The 18,661-nt window shown below is 43.8% G+C and overlaps 1 protein-coding gene across 6 annotated transcripts in view; it reads left to right on the top strand.

Annotated features, from left to right (window-relative positions):
• Window positions 1-18,661, top strand: part of LOC131940188 (uncharacterized) — a 55,914-nt gene that overhangs the window by 32,756 nt on the left and 4,497 nt on the right. For all 6 annotated transcript variants that reach the window (XM_059298825.1, XM_059298846.1, XM_059298838.1 and 3 more), the window contains exons 3-10: window positions 7,157-7,301; window positions 13,558-13,670; window positions 14,816-14,963; window positions 15,545-16,926; window positions 17,227-17,353; window positions 17,541-17,692; window positions 17,941-18,064; window positions 18,214-18,294. In XM_059298825.1, the coding sequence (XP_059154808.1) occupies window positions 7,157-7,301; window positions 13,558-13,670; window positions 14,816-14,963; window positions 15,545-16,926; window positions 17,227-17,353; window positions 17,541-17,692; window positions 17,941-18,064; window positions 18,214-18,294 (2,272 nt within the window). The remainder of the gene's footprint in view (window positions 1-7,156; window positions 7,302-13,557; window positions 13,671-14,815; window positions 14,964-15,544; window positions 16,927-17,226; window positions 17,354-17,540; window positions 17,693-17,940; window positions 18,065-18,213; window positions 18,295-18,661) is intronic.

Here is an 18,661-nt window from a genome sequence, read left to right as displayed (position 1 = left end):
AGAGTTTTATTTGTAACCACTTGCTAGGGTTTTATTTGTAACCACTTGCTAGAGTTTTATTTGTAACCACTTGCTAGAGTTTTATTTGTAACCACTTGCTAGAGTTTTATTTGTAACCACTTGCTAGAGTTTTATTTGTAACCACTTGCTAGAGTTTTATTTGTAACCACTTGCTAGAGTTTTATTTGTAACCACTTGCTAGAGTTTTATTTGTAACCACTTGCTAGAGTTTTATTTGTAACCACTTGCTAGGGTTTTATTTGTAACCACTTGCTAGAGTTTTATTTGTAACCACTTGCTAGAGTTTTATTTGTAACCACTTGCTAGGGTTTTATTTGTAACCACTTGCTAGAGTTTTATTTGTAACCACTTGCTAGAGTTTTATTTGTAACCACTTGCTAGGGTTTTATTTGTAACCACTTGCTAGAGTTTTATTTGTAACCACTTGCTAGGGTTTTATTTGTAACCACTTGCTAGGGTTTTATTTGTAACCACTTGCTAGAGTTTTATTTGTAACCACTTGCTAGAGTTTTATTTGTAACCACTTGCTAGAGTTTTATTTGTAACCACTTGCTAGAGTTTTATTTGTAACCACTTGCTAGAGTTTTATTTGTAACCACTTGCTAGAGTTTTATTTGTAACCACTTGCTAGGGTTTTATTTGTAACCACTTGCTAGAGTTTTATTTGTAACCACTTGCTAGAGTTTTATTTGTAACCACTTGCTAGAGTTTTATTTGTAACCACTTGCTAGGGTTTTATTTGTAACCACTTGCTAGAGTTTTATTTGTAACCACTTGCTAGAGTTTTATTTGTAACCACTTGCTAGAGTTTTATTTCAACTACGCTATTTATGTAACAACTAAAGAAAACCATACGACTAATTATGTTTCGACCTTTGTCTTCAGTAGATTGTACACAAATAAAAAAAAAACGTTTTCTTAAAAAGTATGATTTACATGCTCAGCGAGTGTATTCCTTAGCCTGTTGACGTATCCATGATACCCAGTTACAAAACACAGTCCGAGTTTCTAGAACGTAAGCCATTCATCTCCGTGAGTGCAAAAGTGAAAAAAATCAACCTTATGATGTACATAACGGTTATTGATTTCATTTCCTGTCTGGGTTCCTTCAAGCACTGAGACGGCCCAGCTAAAAACTCGTCGTTGGCTTTAGTCAACCCACATGAAAGATTTCATGTGGCTTTTTAAAAATCGGTTAATCTTAGTTCATTTTTTAACGTTTTCGAATGTAATTTGAGATTCATTTTAATGGTTTTTTTTTTTTACTTGGACGCATGCCCGTGGGGGACAGAATCGTAGTTATGGGAGAAGGTGGGCGGAGACGGGGGAGAAGGTGGGCGGAGACAGGGGAGAAGGTGGGCGGAGACAGGGGAGTTTGTACAAACTTTAGTTATTGGAGAAGGTGGTCGGAGACAGGGGAGTTTGTACAAACTTTAGTTATGGGAGAAGTTGGGCGGAGACAGGGGAGTTTGTACAAATTTTATTATGGGAGAAGGTGGGCGGAGACAGGGGAGTTTGTACAAACTTTAGTTATGGGAGAAGGTGGGCGGAGACAGGGGAGTTTGTACAAACTGTAGTTATGGGAGAAGGTGGGCGGAGACAGGGGAGTTTGTACAAACTGTAGTTATGGGAGAAGGTGGGCGGAGACAGGGGAGTTTGTACAAACTGTAGTTATGGGAGAAGGTGGGCGGAGACAGGGGAGTTTGTACAAACTTTAGTTATGGGAGAAGGTGGGCGGAGACAGGGGAGTTTGTACAAACTGTAGTTATGGGAGAAGGTGGGCGGAGACAGGGGAGTTTGTACAAACTGTAGTTATGGGAGAAGTTGGGCGGAGACAGGGGAGTTTGTACAAACTGTAGTTATGGGAGAAGGTGGGCGGAGACAGGGGAGTTTGTACAAACTGTAGTTATGGGAGAAGGTGGGCGGAGACAGGGGAGTTTGTACAAACTGTAGTTATGGGAGAAGGTGGGCGGAGACAGGGGAGTTTGTACAAACTGTAGTTATGGGAGAAGGTGGGCGGAGACATGGGAGTTTGTACAAACTGTAGTTATGGGAGAAGGTGGGCGGAGACAGGGGAGTTTGTACAAACTGTAGTTATGGGAGAAGGTGGGCGGAGACAGGGGAGTTTGTACAAACTGTAGTTATGGGAGAAGGTGGGCGGAGACAGGGGAGTTTGTACAAACTTTAGTTATGGGAGAAGGTGGGCGGAGACAGGGGAGTTTGTACAAACTTTAGTTATGGGAGAAGGTGGGCGGAGACAGGGGAGTTTGTACAAACTTTAGTTATGGGAGAAGGTGGGCGGAGACAGGGGAGTTTGTACAAACTTTAGTTATGGGAGAAGGTGGGCGGAGACAGGGGAGTTTGTACAAACTGTAGTTATGGGAGAAGGTGGGCGGAGACAGGGGAGTTTGTACAAACTTTAGTTATGGGAGAAGGTGGGCGGAGACAGGGGAGTTTGTACAAACTTTAGTTATGGGAGAAGGTGGGCGGAGACAGGGGAGTTTGTACAAACTTTAGTTATGGGAGAAGGTGGGCGGAGACAGGGGAGTTTGTACAAACTGTAGTTATGGGAGAAGGTGGGCGGAGACAGGGGAGTTTGTACAAACTTTAGTTATGGGAGAAGGTGGGCGGAGACAGGGGAGTTTGTACAAACTTTAGTTATGGGAGAAGGTGGGCGGAGACAGGGGAGTTTGTACAAACTTTAGTTATGGGAGAAGGTGGGCGGAGACAGGGGAGTTTGTACAAACTGTAGTTATGGGAGAAGGTGGGCGGAGACAGGGGAGTTTGTACAAACTTTAGTTATGGGAGAAGGTGGGCGGAGACAGGGGAGTTTGTACAAACTTTAGTTATGGGAGAAGGTGGGCGGAGACAGGGGAGTTTGTACAAACTTTAGTTATGGGAGAAGGTGGGCGGAGACAGGGGAGTTTGTACAAACTGTAGTTATGGGAGAAGGTGGGCGGAGACAGGGGAGTTTGTACAAACTTTAGTTATGGGAGAAGGTGGGCGGAGACAGGGGAGTTTGTACAAACTGTAGTTATGGGAGAAGGTGGGCGGAGACAGGGGAGTTTGTACAAACTGTAGTTATGGGAGAAGGTGGGCGGAGACAGGGGAGTTTGTACAAACTGTAGTTATGGGAGAAGTTGGGCGGAGACAGGGGAGTTTGTACAAACTTTAGTTATGGGAGAAGTTGGGCGGAGACAGGGGAGTTTGTACAAACTTTAGTTATGGGAGAAGGTGGGCGGAGACAGGGGAGTTTGTACAAACTGTAGTTATGGGAGAAGGTGGGCGGAGACAGGGGAGTTTGTACAAACTGTAGTTATGGGAGAAGTTGGGCGGAGACAGGGGAGTTTGTACAAACTGTAGTTATGGGAGAAGGTGGGCGGAGACAGGGGAGTTTGTACAAACTGTAGTTATGGGAGAAGTTGGGCGGAGACAGGGGAGTTTGTACAGTTGTAATGAGATTGCTCGTACTTGGAGAAATCGTTCACTTGCCATAGTCGCCATGTTCCATACAACTTTGCCATACAATCATATACAACACCAGTTTTTTCATTTTCGTAGAATGCGTTTGGTAGTATGTCATATTACTGAAGTTTTAATTGTGAGATGATACTTTTAAAAATTAAATATGAAAGTATTAATTTTCTGTAATATAACGCAAATAATGAAATATGTTGAAGGTTTTATTAAAAGCTAGCCATGCTCCTTTCTGTTAGTATATAGCGATTATCCTCATTGTCTTTTTCTTAGTTCGCAAAAAAAAAAAAAAAACTATTTTTGCAACTGAAACTGACCTTTTGAGTCGTGTTGTAGAGTTGAAGGGAATGTTTCAGTATGAAAAGAATAAACAGTACTAATTGTTTGAAGATGTTTGATCCACATCCTATATCTAGCTTTACAGTGAGGCCCGAACAGCCGACAGTATGCTGCGTGGGTGGGTCACGTGATTCATGTGTAATGCAACATGGCGACCCTGTATTCTGCATGTAGGAAGTTATTTTCATCTAATGTTGCGATAATACCGTCACACCGTGTTCTCTATGTGGATTCTAGACTTTTTTCATCTCTTTATTTTTTCCAGTCGATTTCGCTCCTCATTTATTTTAACTACAACAAAAAACTATCATTTTAAATCGCTTCATTTTTCTCCTCCATTTATTGCGGAACGTTTACTATTACTTTAAGAAAACTTGTCAAAGAGCAGCTGATTGTATCCTAGACTACCCTCCCGGAAACCATGGCAACTGTAAACAAACGCCATTGTAAGCGTTACATTTCACAAATAAAGCTCGCGTTCCCACGTATGACGAAGCATTGTCGATTTCTTCAGATAAAAGATGTTGGATATTTTCTTTGAGAGTGACATCGCATGATCTCTCGTGACGTAACGTTCTCTTTCGTGTTGTCTTGGTAACCGTCCTGGAAGTGTGTCATCCAACTGCCACCTAAGACATTCCTTGTACTGTCCCATCTACCCCTGTATGACTGCCACTCTGACCAACATTGAACGGATGAAATCATTGAGCTCTGTGTGTTTAAATTAGACATTTAGAAATGCCAAGTATTGATAATAATTGGAGTATTCACAGAAGAAACATAATTAATTTTTTTTGACACACTCTATCACAAAGCTGTTTCTCCGTTAGAGTTGGTGTACAAACGTGTAAGGTGGTAATATTATCACAGGGTAGGTAAGGCTGTATGTTGCTATGTGAAAAACACAGGCCGAACATCTGTATCCGGTTGTGTATAAAACGTGTTGTTGATATAGCTCTGTATCTGGTTGTGTATAAAACGTGTTGTTGATACAGCTCTGTATCTGGTAGTGTGGCCCTCATCTGTATAAAACGTGTTGTTGATATAGCTCTGTATCTGGTAGTGTATAAAACGTGTTGTTGATATAGCTCTGTATCTGGTAGTGTATAAAACGTGTTGTTGATATAGCTCTGTATCTGGTAGTGTGGCACTCAACTGTATAAAACGTGTTGTTGATATAGCTCTGTATCTGGTAGTGTATAAAACGTGTTGTTGATATAGCTCTGTATCTGGTAGTGTGGCCCTCATCTGTATAAAACGTGTTGTTGATACAGCTCTGTATCTGGTAGTGTGGCACTCAACTGTATAAAACGTGTTGTTGATACAGCTCTGTATCTGGCTGTGTGGCCCTCATCTGTATAAAACGTGTTGTTGATACAGCTCTGTATCTGGTTGTGTGGCCCTCAACTGTATAAAACGTGTTGTTGATACAGCTCTGTATCTGGTAGTGTTGCCCTCAACTGTGTATGCTCGAGGTGGCGATTAGTTCAGTCCAAATACAGGCTGTGTGTGAACTACAAAGTTGAGTTGGCCTAGACGTGTCTTATACAACACACCCAATATAAAACAATATATTCTAGGGCCTGACTTGATCTGTTCGTGTTTCATCACTACACACGGGATCTGCACCCTGAAGATCAAAGGTTACTGACCTAGTTTCCAACTACGATATAAAAACCAAGGTGACTGACCTAGTTTCTGTTAAAATCGGCGGATGAGAGCAAATTTGGCATGATTTACTAAACATTTGACGCCTTGTTTTTTATTCGCAGAAAGTGAACTTTAAAGAAATATTTCTTGCGTAAATGAGAAAGTTAAATACATCTACCCACCTCAACAAATACACATATAGATTACTTCTGTTTTATTGTATTTGTTAGGCGTGTGTTCAGTGTAAGACGAACTAGTGTCTAGCTAGAACTGTCCTACCGTCTTAACAGGCTGGACATTCTGCTAGAGACGGTTCCACATCGAATACAATACTAGTAGACGATAGTTTATTTAACCTTACGGATCGAGTATATTTAATTGAAATGACTGACGTCGGAATCAGAGTTTCTTCCAGGCATCTCTGGCGCCCCCCCCCCCCCACCCACCCACCCAACGAAATGAAATGAATTTATATAGACAATATATGCTTTTAGCAGTGTCCGCCCCGCCCCCCTCCGGATCCGGATATTTTAGAACGCCCCCCCCCTCCCAGAAAAAAGTCTTGAAGAAACACTGGAATCAACAAAGTCGGCAAATTCATAGGAAATAACCGGATTGGCTTATTTGTAATAATTGAAAGTAGTGGTTTAATGGATTCTCCAGTTTGGAGAAATGTCTTGTTTTGTTAGAAAACAGCGGAGTGAGAGAAGTCTGTTATGATAGAATTTAATCAGAGCTGTCATTTCGGCTCGACCTAACAGTCTATTTTTAGCTCAACCTGGCTCCAAGGCTTGCGATTTTTTGTAAAGTGGAGAAAATCATTTGTACATGAGTTCATCTAGATAGGGCCACAAAGCTGGGCCACTAGCTGTATGTGTCTTATAATGTCTCACTAGCTGTATGTGTTTTGTCATGTCTCACTAGCTGTCTCAGTGTTTTATGTCCCACTAGCTGTCTCAGTGTCTTGTGATGTCCCACTAGCTGTGTGTGTCTTGTGATGTCCCACTAGCTGTCTCAGTGTCTTGTGATGTCCCACTAGCTGTCTCAGTGTCTTGTAATGTCCCACTAGCTGTCTCAGTGTCTTGTGATGTCCCACTAGCTGTCTCAGTGTCTTGTGATGTCCCACTAGCTGTCTCAGTGTCTTGTAATGTCCCACTAGCTGTCTCAGTGTCTTGTAATGTCCCACTAGCTGTCTCAGTGTCTTGTAATGTCCCACTAGCTGTCTCAGTGTCTTGTAATGTCCCACTAGCTGTCTCAGTGTCTTGTAATGTCCCACTAGCTGTCTCAGTGTCTTGTAATGTCCCACTAGCTGTCTCAGTGTCTTGTATGGTTATAGCTACGGGCTAGCCATATCACTTGCAGACGTCATTTCTCCAATTTAATCGCGTGACGTGTAGGGGTGTTGACTCCAGTGTTGCTGTCTTTCTCTTCGTCTTTAAAGGTTGAAGCCTTAGGCCTATCCAATTTTATGTCGGGATAAATTGGACCAGCTAACACTATCGTCTCGTTAAATCACTACATTTTTTTTATATCCATACGTTTCCTTTTTTAATGTCTTTTTTCCCCCCATTGGAAACGTGTGGTTGACATGATCAAGCCTAATTGTATATAAAGTCTAGCTGTAATGATCTATACACGATGTACTCACCTCAAGACATTCTCTCGCCAGAAATTCTTCATCCGGGCATCAAAGTTGGACAAGCCCCGGTACGTCTGCCTGAGACAGAAAGATTGCGTCATCACCAAGGAGAGCCGGGTCCACTGCCAGTACTGTCGGTACCAGAAATGTCTGCAACTCAACATGTTCTACCCCAGTAAGTTGTCACTGTCTGTAGTGGTCGTACGGTGGTTGGTGGGGGTCGTACGGTGGTTGGTGGGGGTCGTACGGTGGTTGGTGGGGGTCGTACGGTGGTTGGTTGGTGGGGGTCGTACGGTGGTTGGTTGGTGGGGGTCGTACGGTGGTTGGTTGGTGGGGGTCGTACGGTGGTTGGTTGGTGGGGGTCGTACGGTGGTTGGTTGGTGGGGGTCGTACGGTGGTTGGTTGGTGGGGGTCGTACGGTGGTTGGTTGGTGGGGGTCGTACGGTGGTTGGTGGGGGTCGTACGGTGGTTGGTGGGGGTCGTACGGTGGTTGGTTGGTGGGGGTCGTACGGTGGTTGGTGGGGGTCGTACGGTGGTTGGTGGGGGTCGTACGGTGGTTGGTGGGGGTCGTACGGTGGTTGGTGGGGGTCGTACGGTGGTTGGTGGGGGTCGGTACCAGAAATGTCTGCAACTCAACATGTTCTACCCCAGTAAGTTGTCACTGTCTGTAGTGGTCGTACGGTGGTTGGTGGGGGTCGTACGGTGGTTGGTGGGGGTCGTACGGTGGTTGGTTGGTGGGGGTCGTACGGTGGTTGGTTGGTGGGGGTCGTACGGTGGTTGGTTGGTGGGGGTCGTACGGTGGTTGGTGGGGGTCGTACGGTGGTTGGTTGGTGGGGGTCGTACGGTGGTTGGTGGGGGTCGTACGGTGGTTGGTGGGGGTCGTACGGTGGTTGGTGGGGTCGTACGGTGGTTGGTGGGGTCGTACGGTGGTTGGTGGGGTCGTACGGTGGTTGGTGGGGGTCGTACGGTGGTTGGTTGGTGGGGTCGTATGGTGGTTGGTGGGGGTCGTACGGTGGTTGGTGGGGGTCGTACGGTGGTTGGTGGGGGTCGTACGGTGGTTGGTGGGGGTCATACGGTGGTTGGTGGGGGTCGTACGGTGGTTGGTGGGGGTCGTACGGTGGTTGTGGGGGTCATACGGTGGTTGGTGGGGGCTTATGTGGTGGTAAGTGTTTGAATGTTGTCATGATTAATTAAATAAAATGCCGTTAGTAAAGTAAAACTGTAACATTGCAAATGAAACACACACATGTACCTATACACATAGTGTATTTCTCCCCGTAATATTCTCATGTTCTAACATATATAGCCGTGTTTTGTTTGGATGTAGTCATCAATGTTCTGCCATTATACAACGTCATAGCCTAGCATTCATTCTCTTACCCGAACTGTCCAAGACACGATATTACACATTTTATTACCATATTGTACACATTGTACCTTTTTGCTCTTACCATTGTGAACACATTGTGCACTTTTTGCTCTTACTATCTTGTACACATTGTACCCTTTTGCTCTTACCATTGTGAACACATTGTGCACTTTTTGCTCTTACTATCTTGTACACATTGTACCCTTTTGCTCTTACCATTGTGTACACATTGTACCCTTTTGCTCTTACCATCTTGTACACATTGTACCCTTTTGCTCTTACCATCGTGAACACATGTCATTGTTCACTTTTTGCTCTTACCATCGTGAACACATGTCATTGTGCACTTTTTGCTCTTACCATCGTGAACACATGTCATTGTGCACTTTTTGCTCTTACCATCGTGAACACATGTCATTGTGCACTTTTTGCTCTTACCATCGTGAACACATGTCATTGTGCACTTTTTGCTCTTACCATCGTGAACACATTTTACCAACGTGTACACACGATGTTGTCATCACCCTGGGAAGACTGACATTCTTGCAGTCCATGTGTGGCCTGCCTGTGATGCTCTGGTGTATAATCAATGGTAAGATATTGGTAACAGCTTTGTAATCATCGGACATGAGTGAGTCCGTGCTCGCCTATCATCGATCATTAGCTTGTGTAACAGCTGACAGAATTAGCATCATTACAAGCTTGCACGAGCCAATCAACCACTTGAGAACAACAAACTGGTCGTCATGGTAAACGGATACTTTAATTTGAGCAGATAGATAACGCCAAACATTTACTTCCTCTCTACGTCCTGTCCTTAGCAAAGCACACCAGTAACAGGCACAAACCGACCTAATCCTAATCCTTCTGTGTTTAACCAAATCTTTGAATATGTCGAGAATATATTGCGTGATAAATATATATTTCAAAAGTTTTTAAGTTCGTGTCTGTGGGGTTTACGTGCAAAAAACTCTATTAGGACCAATTTCCTTTTAATGTATAAATTATTTATATAGATACTGACAGTGTTTTAAAGCAAAATATTTTCAGTAGCAGCATTGGTAGTGTCTAATTCACAAACTATGAATTACTGAAAAGTAGGAAAAAAAAACAACTAAATAGCGGCGTATGCTAGGCCGCGGGTCGGCTCGTGTTAAATAAAGAAATAAGAAAAAAAAACATGTTTTATAGCAGGCAGACAATAACGTCGACTACAATACAATCAAACCCCATGTAAAAGCCAACTAATGGATTTCTCTTAAAGGAAGTGACAGAACCAATTTCTTGTTGATGTCATGTGTATGCGTGTGTATGTGTTTTCAACTATAAAAGGCTTGGTTGGAAGAAAGTGTCTTGCAAGTGAACTTGCTGCCCCTGTGTTCTCTAGACACTGTCCATATTATGAACTTGCTGCCCCTGTGTTCTCTAGACACTGTCCATATTATGAACTTGCTGCCCCTGTGTTCTCTAGACACGGTCCATATTATGAACTTGCTGCCCCTGTGTTCTCTAGACACGGTCCATATTATGAACTTGCTGCCCCTGTGTTCTCTAGACACTGTCCATATTATGAACTTGCTGCCCCTGTGTTCTCTAGACACTGTCCATATTATGAACTTGCTGCCCCTGTGTTCTCTAGACACTGTCCATATTATGAACTTGCTGCCCCTGTGTTCTCTAGACACTGTCCATATTATGAACTTGCTGCCCCTGTGTTCTCTAGACACTGTCCATATTATGAACTTGCTGCCCCTGTGTTCTCTAGACACTGTCCATATTATGAACTTGCTGCCCCTGTGTTCTCTAGACACTGTCCATATTATGAACTTGCTGCCCCTGTGTTCTCTAGACACTGTCCATATTATGAACTTGCTGCCCCTGTGTTCTCTAGACACTGTCCATATTATGAACTTGCTGCCCCTGTGTTCTCTAGACACGGTCCATATTATGAACTTGCTGCCCCTGTGTTGTCTAGACACTTTCCATATTATGAACTTGCTGCCCCTGTGTTCTCTAGACACTGTCCATATTATGAACTTGCTGCCCCTGTGTTCTCTAGACACGGTCCATATTATGAACTTGCTGCCCCTGTGTTGTCTAGACACTTTCCATATTATGAACTTGCTGCCCCTGTGTTCTCTAGACACTGTCCATATTATGAACTTGCTGCCCCTGTGTTCTCTAGACACTGTCCATATTATGAACTTGCTGCCCCTGTGTTCTCTAGACACTGTCCATATTATGAACTTGCTGCCCCTGTGTTCTCTAGACACTGTCCATATTATGAACTTGCTGCCCCTGTGTTCTCTAGACACTGTCCATATTATGAACTTGCTGCCCCTGTGTTCTCTAGACACTGTCCATATTATGAACTTGCTGCCCCTGTGTTCTCTAGACACTGTCCATATTATGAACTTGCTGCCCCTGTGTTCTCTAGACACTGTCCATATTATGAACTTGCTGCCCCTGTGTTCTCTAGACACTGTCCATATTATGAACTTGCTGCCCCTGTGTTCTCTAGACACTGTCCATATTATGAACTTGCTGCCCCTGTGTTCTCTAGACACTGTCCATATTATGAACTTGCTGCCCCTGTGTTCTCTAGACACTGTCCATATTATGAACTTGCTGCCCCTGTGTTCTCTAGACACGGTCCATATTATGAACTTGCTGCCCCTGTGTTCTCTAGACACGGTCCATATTATGAACTTGCTGCCCCTGTGTTCTCTAGACACGGTCCATATTATGAACTTGCTGCCCCTGTGTTGTCTAGACACTTTCCATATTATGAACTTGCTGCCCCTGTGTTCTCTAGACACTGTCCATATTATGAACTTGCTGCCCCTGTGTTCTCTAGACACTGTCCATATTATGAACTTGCTGCCCCTGTGTTCTCTAGACACTGTCCATATTATGAACTTGCTGCCCCTGTTTTCTCTAGACACTGTCCATATTATGAACTTGCTGCCACTGTGTTCTCTAGACACTGTCCATATTATGAACTTGCTGCCCCTGTGTTCTCTAGACACGGTCCATTCTATGAACTTGCTACCTCTAAACTGCGTTTTTCCTTTGATGAAGAAACGTCTTGTATATTTTTACAGATGTTTCATTTTTTTTGCACGATCTCTGTCAATTTTTAGACGTAAGCCAGGATTTTCGAGCATCTCTAGTCCAACAGAAACATCTAGACGCCATAAGATGAAGTAGCACACTCAAGTTTTTAAAACCAGTCTATTGTGTATATATATATATACATAGTCGGGGCTCTACTTTATTCTCACATACCTCATTGATTTATTCATTGATTCAGTATTTTATTCTTTTGTTGTTTTTTTTTTTAAATATGTTAATCCGCACCAAACAATATTGGTGGGGGACGCCATAAAAGAAACCGACATCGAATGTTGAAGTTTGTATGGCTTCTCATAGAAGCGTGGCTGTAAACAAGCGTTCATTATTTGAAGATGTATAAGGCTTTGCCATTTTTGTTAGTGAAAAAAAAATTTTGGCCACAAATTTTCGTTAATTCAGAGGGTAGGGGGTGGGTAGAATAGATTAGGACATTTTACACCAGAGTTCCATGTAGTTGTTGTTGTTGTTATACCCAGTATAAAGTGGGTAGTTTCTAGCTACCCTGTATGAAAGTGGGTAGTTTCTAGCTACCCTGTATGAAAGTGGGTAGTTTCTAGCTACCCTGTATAAAAGTGGGTAGTTTCTAGCTACCCTGTATAAAAGTGGGTAGTTTCTAGCTACCCTGTATGAAAGTGGGTAGTTTCTAGCTACCCTGTATAAAAGTGGGTAGTTTCTAGCTACCCTGTATAAAAGTGGGTAGTTTCTAGCTACCCTGTATTAAAGTGTGTAGTTTCTAGCTACCCTGTATAAAATCTGTTTTTTGCCTTGAGCTAACCAAGCGATGTATCTCATTTGGTTGTGTCGGTAAATAAAGGTCATCGTGTTTCTTGTCAACCTTGACCTCCCTGCTGATGTTTTAGAGCACGTGCAGCAAGCAGTCACAGAATTTCGTCATCCCTGCTCACGCTATAGAGCTGTGTCTACAACAGTTTTTGGGCGGCCCCAACAAAATATCTGAGAGAAACCCTGTTTACCACCCCTACCCTGCCCTGCTAATGTTTTCTCTCTCTCTCTCTCTCCCCCCCCCCCCCCCCCCATCATTTCGCTATCTGCGCCATCTGTTGATTGCCAGCCTGTAACAAGTGGAACACATTTACACTGTGGCGTTCTTCGGCCTCATTCACGTGTTGATCTCACAGCATAGACTGGCATAGAGGTTCTTAAACCTTTTCAGGTTACCCACACCCAGCTGTGTGGCTGTAACAAACACACCCAACACCGTCAACCATATGCACACACACACAATGACAAATGTCTGAAAGAAACACGGATCATTCAGTGTACTTCTTACATAATACTACATGCTTATATAATTTATACATTTGATATACCATATAAAACATGTGTACATGATGTAATACATGTGTACCTTATATCAATTTTTATAACAAATGATACATTTGTACACCATGTGATATTTGAACATCTTCTGATACTTTTGTACAAATGTGATACTTGTGTACACGATGTGATACTATTGTACATGATGTGATACTTTTGTACACGATGTGATACTTTTGTAAACGATAAGATACTTTTGTACACGATGTGATACTTTTGTACATGATGTGATACTTTTGTACATGATGTGATACTGGTGTACATGATGTGATACTTTTGTACACAATGTGATATTGTACATGATGTGATACTTTTGTACACAATGTGATAATGTTGTACATGATGCGATACTTGTGTACATGATGTGATACTTGTGTACATGATGCGATACTGTTGTACATGATGTGATACTTGTGTACATGATGTGATACTTATGTACATGAAATGATATTTTTTGTTCATGATGTGATACTTGTGTACATGATGTGATACTTATGTACATGAAATGATATTTTTTGTACATGATGTGATACATGTGTACATGATTTGATACATGTGTACATGATGTGATACTTATTTGTTACAGAAGATGGGCAGAAGAGTGCCAACAAGGTGGGGGTGCAGGAAATTCCTTGTCGCGTCTGCTCAGCCCCGTCCTCAGGGTTTCACTTCGGTGCTCTCACCTGCGAAGGTTGTAAGGTAGGTGGCCAGGTGTTTTATAATGTATGCTGGTCAGGTGTTTTATGGTGTGTTGGTGGCCAGGTGTTTTATGGTGGCCAGGTGTTTTAAGGTGTGTGTTGGTGGCCAGGTGTTTTATGGTGTATGTTGGTGGCCAGGTGTTTGTGTGTTGGTGGCCAGGTGTTTGTGTGTTGGTGGCCAGGTGTTTTATGGTGTGTTGGTGGCCAGGTGTTTGTGTGTTGGTGGCCAGGTGTTTTATGGTGTATGTTGGTGGCCAGGTGTTTGTGTGTTGGTGGCCAGGTGTTTGTGTGTTGGTGGCCAGGTGTTTTATGGTGTGTTGGTGGCCAGGTGTTTGTGGCCAGGTGTTTGTGTGTTGGTGGCCAGGTGTTTTATGGTGTATATTGGTGGCCAGGTGTTTGTGTGTTGGTGGCCAGGTGTTTGTAGCCAGGTGTTTGTGTGTTGGTGGCCAGGTGTTTGTGTGTTGGTGGCCAGGTGTTTGTGGCCAGGTGTTTTATGGTGTATTGGTGGCCAGGTGTTTTATGGTGTATGTTGGTGGCCAAGTGTTTTATGGTGTATGTTGGTGGCCAGGTGTTTGTGTGTTGGTGGCCAGGTGTTTGTGTGTTGGTGGCCAGGTGTTTTATGGTGTGTTGGTGGCCAGGTGTTTGTGGCCAGTTTTTTGTGTGTTGGTGGCCAGGTGTTTTATGGTGTATGTTGGTGGCCAGGTGTTTGTGTGTTGGTGGCCAGGTGTTTGTGTGTTGGTGGCCAGGTGTTTTATGGTGTATGTTGGTGGCCAGGTGTTTGTATGTTGGTGGCCAGGTGTTTGTGTGTTGGTGGCCAGGTGTTTTATGGTGTGTTGGTGGCCAGGTGTTTGTGGCCAGGTGTTTGTGTGTTGGTGGCCAGGTGTTTTATGGTGTATGTTGGTGGCCAGGTGTTTGTGTGTTGGTGGCCAGGTGTTTGTGTGTTGGTGGCCAGGTGTTTTATGGTGTGTTGGTGGCCAGGTGTTTTATGGTGTGTTGGTGGCCAGGTGTTTGTGTGTTGGTGGCCAGGTGTTATATGGTGTGTAGGGATAGAAAATGTAATCAAAACAACAATAATTTATTCTTATTAGTTACTAGTTGTAAATGTGAAGGCAAGCTGATGAGATTGTTGGTTGCAATGTTTGACAGGGTTTCTTCAGGAGGATGGTGAAAGAAAGAGAAGCCTATACCTACAAGTGTAGCAAGAACAGTGGTTGTGAAGTCAATGCCATGACTAGAAACATGTGCAAGGCTTGTCGTTACAACAAATGTTTACAGATAGGAATGTCTGTAGAAGGTGGGTGTGTCCAACCGTATCATTGGGAGGTGGGTGTGTCCAACTATGTCTGTGGGAGGTGGGTGTGGCCAACTATGTCTGTGGGAGGTGGGTGTGTCCAACTATGTTTGTGGGAGGTGGGTGTGTCCAACTATGTTTGTGGGAGGTGGGTGTGTCCAACTATGTCTGTAGAAGGTGGGTGTGTCCTACCATGTCTGTAGAAGGTGGGTGTGTCCAACCTTGTCTGTAGAAGGTGGGTGTGTCCAACCTTGGTGGGTGTATCCATGTCTGTTGAAGGTGGGTGTGTCCAACCTTGTCTGTGGTAAGTGGGTGTGTCCAACCTTGTCTGTGGTAAGTGGGTGTGTCCAACCTTGTCTGTAGAAGGTGGGTGTGTCCAACCTTGTCTGTAGAAGGTGGGTGTGACCAACCATGTCTATGGGAGGTGGTTGCGCTTAATAAAGTATATGGAGGTGGGTGTGACTAGCTAATTTGGTTGTGTCCTTAAAATTTTATTAGAAAATTGAGCTTTTTTTTTAAATCATTGCCATAGCAAACTTTCACCAGGTTTCAATGCTTAAATTCAAGTCAATTCTTTCATACAGGTAGTCGCATTGGTCGCCAGCCAAATGCAGTGAAGCATGCCATTTCTCTTGAAGCCAAAAAGCAGGTAGCTCTAAAGACAGAGCCTGGCACTGGTCCCCATAAACACGAGATGGACACCAGCCCCTCCAATTTTAATTTTGATTCTGTGGTCCTTGACCCCTGCATGGCTGCTGATATGGAGGACAGCCTGCAGTCCGTGGACCACCAGACCACACACGGCACAGACAAGACCAGCCCCATGGCTGAATACTCACACAAGCGGACAGAAGCTAGGAGGGATGCTGATGACAGCTCAAACATCCACTCGCCCCCATCCATCATACATTCACATCAGGAAATGTTCCGCATGCCCTCACAAGCAGTGCAGGACCATTCAAGACACAGCAGGGAGCCTTACCCCCACAACTCCCCACCATTCCACCCCTGCACTCAGCTGGACATCTACAGTCAGCCGCAGGATGAGGGCATTGACCTGTCCATGTCTCGCTCACCTTTAACCAGCTCAAACTATTCTAGTGCTCACCTGCCTGCCACCACCCACCAGAACCCCTTGCCACTACCAACCTACCAGCCCCCACCATCCCCATGCTATAGTTCACCAGTCCATACACCTCAGGGGCTGCACACCTCCCACCAGCAGCTGCACACCTCCCACCAGCAGCTGCACACCTCCCAGCATAGACCATCCAACAGAAACAGCTCTGTAGACAGAGACGAGGCCCCCAGACATTACTACACCAGCAGGGAGGACTACAGCCAGCCCTACCCCACCTACCAGCACACATATCCAGGGCTAGCTGGTAAAGAAGGTTACCCAGAGAGGTCGTCCAGCCCGTCCCCCCAGCCAGCCAACAGCTACAACAGCGTGTGCTCATACAACAAGCCCCACGCTGGTGAGTACCACCAGCAGCACCACAGCTCACCCTACCTGAGACCAGAGTCTGAGCCACCCCACTACAGCCAACACTACCACAGCGACATGCCCTACCCCAACCCCCTGCTGGACTACACCAAGGACAGACAGCAACACTACAGACAGCACATGCTCAGCCCTGACAGATCGCCAGAGTCCTACCAGCCTCACAACCTAAGCATCAGGCAGCCCCAGCACTACCCTCAGTACAACAGAGAACTGATGGAAAGCAAATCTCAGCCTAAACCCACTGCAAGACGTGGGGCAGACAGTGCCCACATGAAACCCAACGCGCCAGTTCCACAGCTCAATTCCCCACTGAACTATCACAAACCTAAGCCAGCCACGCCCCAGCCAGTCCACAAGAAGTCAGCAGTACAGGAATACAACGGGAAGTTTCTAACTTTCCAGGCTCTCCATGATGAGCTCAAGTCAGCTGCCACCAACCTGTTTCATATATGTGTTACAGTAAGTGCTGCACACTCTTGATCTTACATAACCACAGGTTATAAAGTTATAATAAAGATAAAAGTTATAAAGATAAAAATAAACACTTGGTCATTGCTAATGTAAACAATGAGTAGAATTAAAAATCAAAGCTATGCTATGTGCCTTGTCTAAATTAGTATGCTCTAGTTGTTTGATCTAAGTTTATAAATGTGGGCTGTATGCTCTAGTTGTTATCTAAGTTTATAAATGTGGGCTGTTTTTCTGGTACCATGTCTTGTGTGGTTGACTATGTTTCTGACATGGGGTTGATGTCCACAGGATAGAGCCAAGTCTGATATCTATGATCCTAAAAAGTTTGAGAATGTTGATGCCTGCTGGGAGAGGATGATGGAGCATTTCAACTTCCATGCCAAGTGTATCGTCCGCTTTGCTAAAAGGGTTCCAGGTAAGTCAGTTGTTGGTGCTCATTAGCTTCATTTACAAGTATTTACAGGGGGGGGGGGGGGGGGGGGGGTTCATTTAAAGCCAATATGGAAACTGGGTGGTGGTTTCATTTACAAGTGTGGAAACTGAGGGGTGGTTTCATAATGTGTAATTAAAACAAAAAGTTAAACCTAATGTTGATATTTCAGGTTTCAAGGCCATAAAACTTGATGATCAAGTTCAGATGTTAAAGATGGCCACCTACTGCATTGTAATCCTGATCCACAGCAGAGAGTACGAGCCTGACACTGGCTTCTATAACTACTTCAATTTCTCCAGACTTGAAATACCCCCTGTCAAAGTAAGCTGCTCTTTTACTCCAGTTGGTGTGCTTGGGCAGAACTTGGTTGAAATATTATGATCCCACCTAAAATGTTAACCTTTTTTAAAGCTACATGGTTTCTCAACTTCTGTGCATTAGCACTAAAACAAACATTGGCAAAATATATATTGGATATTTTCAATGCAAACAATGGCTTAACATACAGAAATTTATGTAACACCAAATGTTTCACTTGTTTCTGATGGTAAATGTGTTTTATTTTGTAGGAGTTGTTTCCAGAATTTGAAATTCTCTTCAGTCACTTTAAGCACACTGGTGTGATGGCCAAGCGCTTGTGTCTGACAGACACAGAATATGCCTACCTGTCTTGTATGTTGCTGTTGGATGAAGGTGAGTGTCTCATCTGTCTGCTTGTTTCTGTTGCTAGAGTTGTAAGATTGCATGAGCTGTGGGCTCAGCAGTTTGTATTCATCAGTTAAAGATTGTTGTATTGTTTGTTCTTTTGTTTTTATTAACATCAAGGTGTTGTTTTTTATCAGAGTACCCAGGACTGGAAGATCCTAAAAAAATCAAGGAGTTAAAAGAAAAATACACAGATGCCTTCCATGAATATGAAATAGGTGAGAACCAACATATAACTTAGTCATAGTCACTTATTTTAAAATACTTGATGGGATGTTACGGTCCAGGACAACTGCTAACCCAAAAGCCTCTAGTTCAGATCTCGGGCTAAAATTTGTAGGGTATCCCTGAGTCCACCCAGCTCTGAAGGGTGCCTGTTTGACATTAGGGAACATAAAGGCAGCTAGGCAAAGTGCTGACAACACTATCCCTTCAGATGCCGAGTTCACAGAAATAAGTGAACTTTACTTTATTTGCTCTATAGATTTCAAGCATTGAAAAAAAAATACCTTTCAACCATAAAGCATGATTAATTGAGCAAATTAATTTGATTCAATTTAGCACTGGTATAAAGGCATACTCTAA

Source organism: Physella acuta, unplaced genomic scaffold, assembly GCF_028476545.2.
Source record: "Physella acuta isolate Inbredline_101_S28 unplaced genomic scaffold, ASM2847654v3 ptg000021l, whole genome shotgun sequence".
NCBI lineage: Eukaryota > Metazoa > Mollusca > Gastropoda > Physidae > Physella > Physella acuta.
This window is presented reverse-complemented; position numbering and strand designations above follow the sequence as displayed.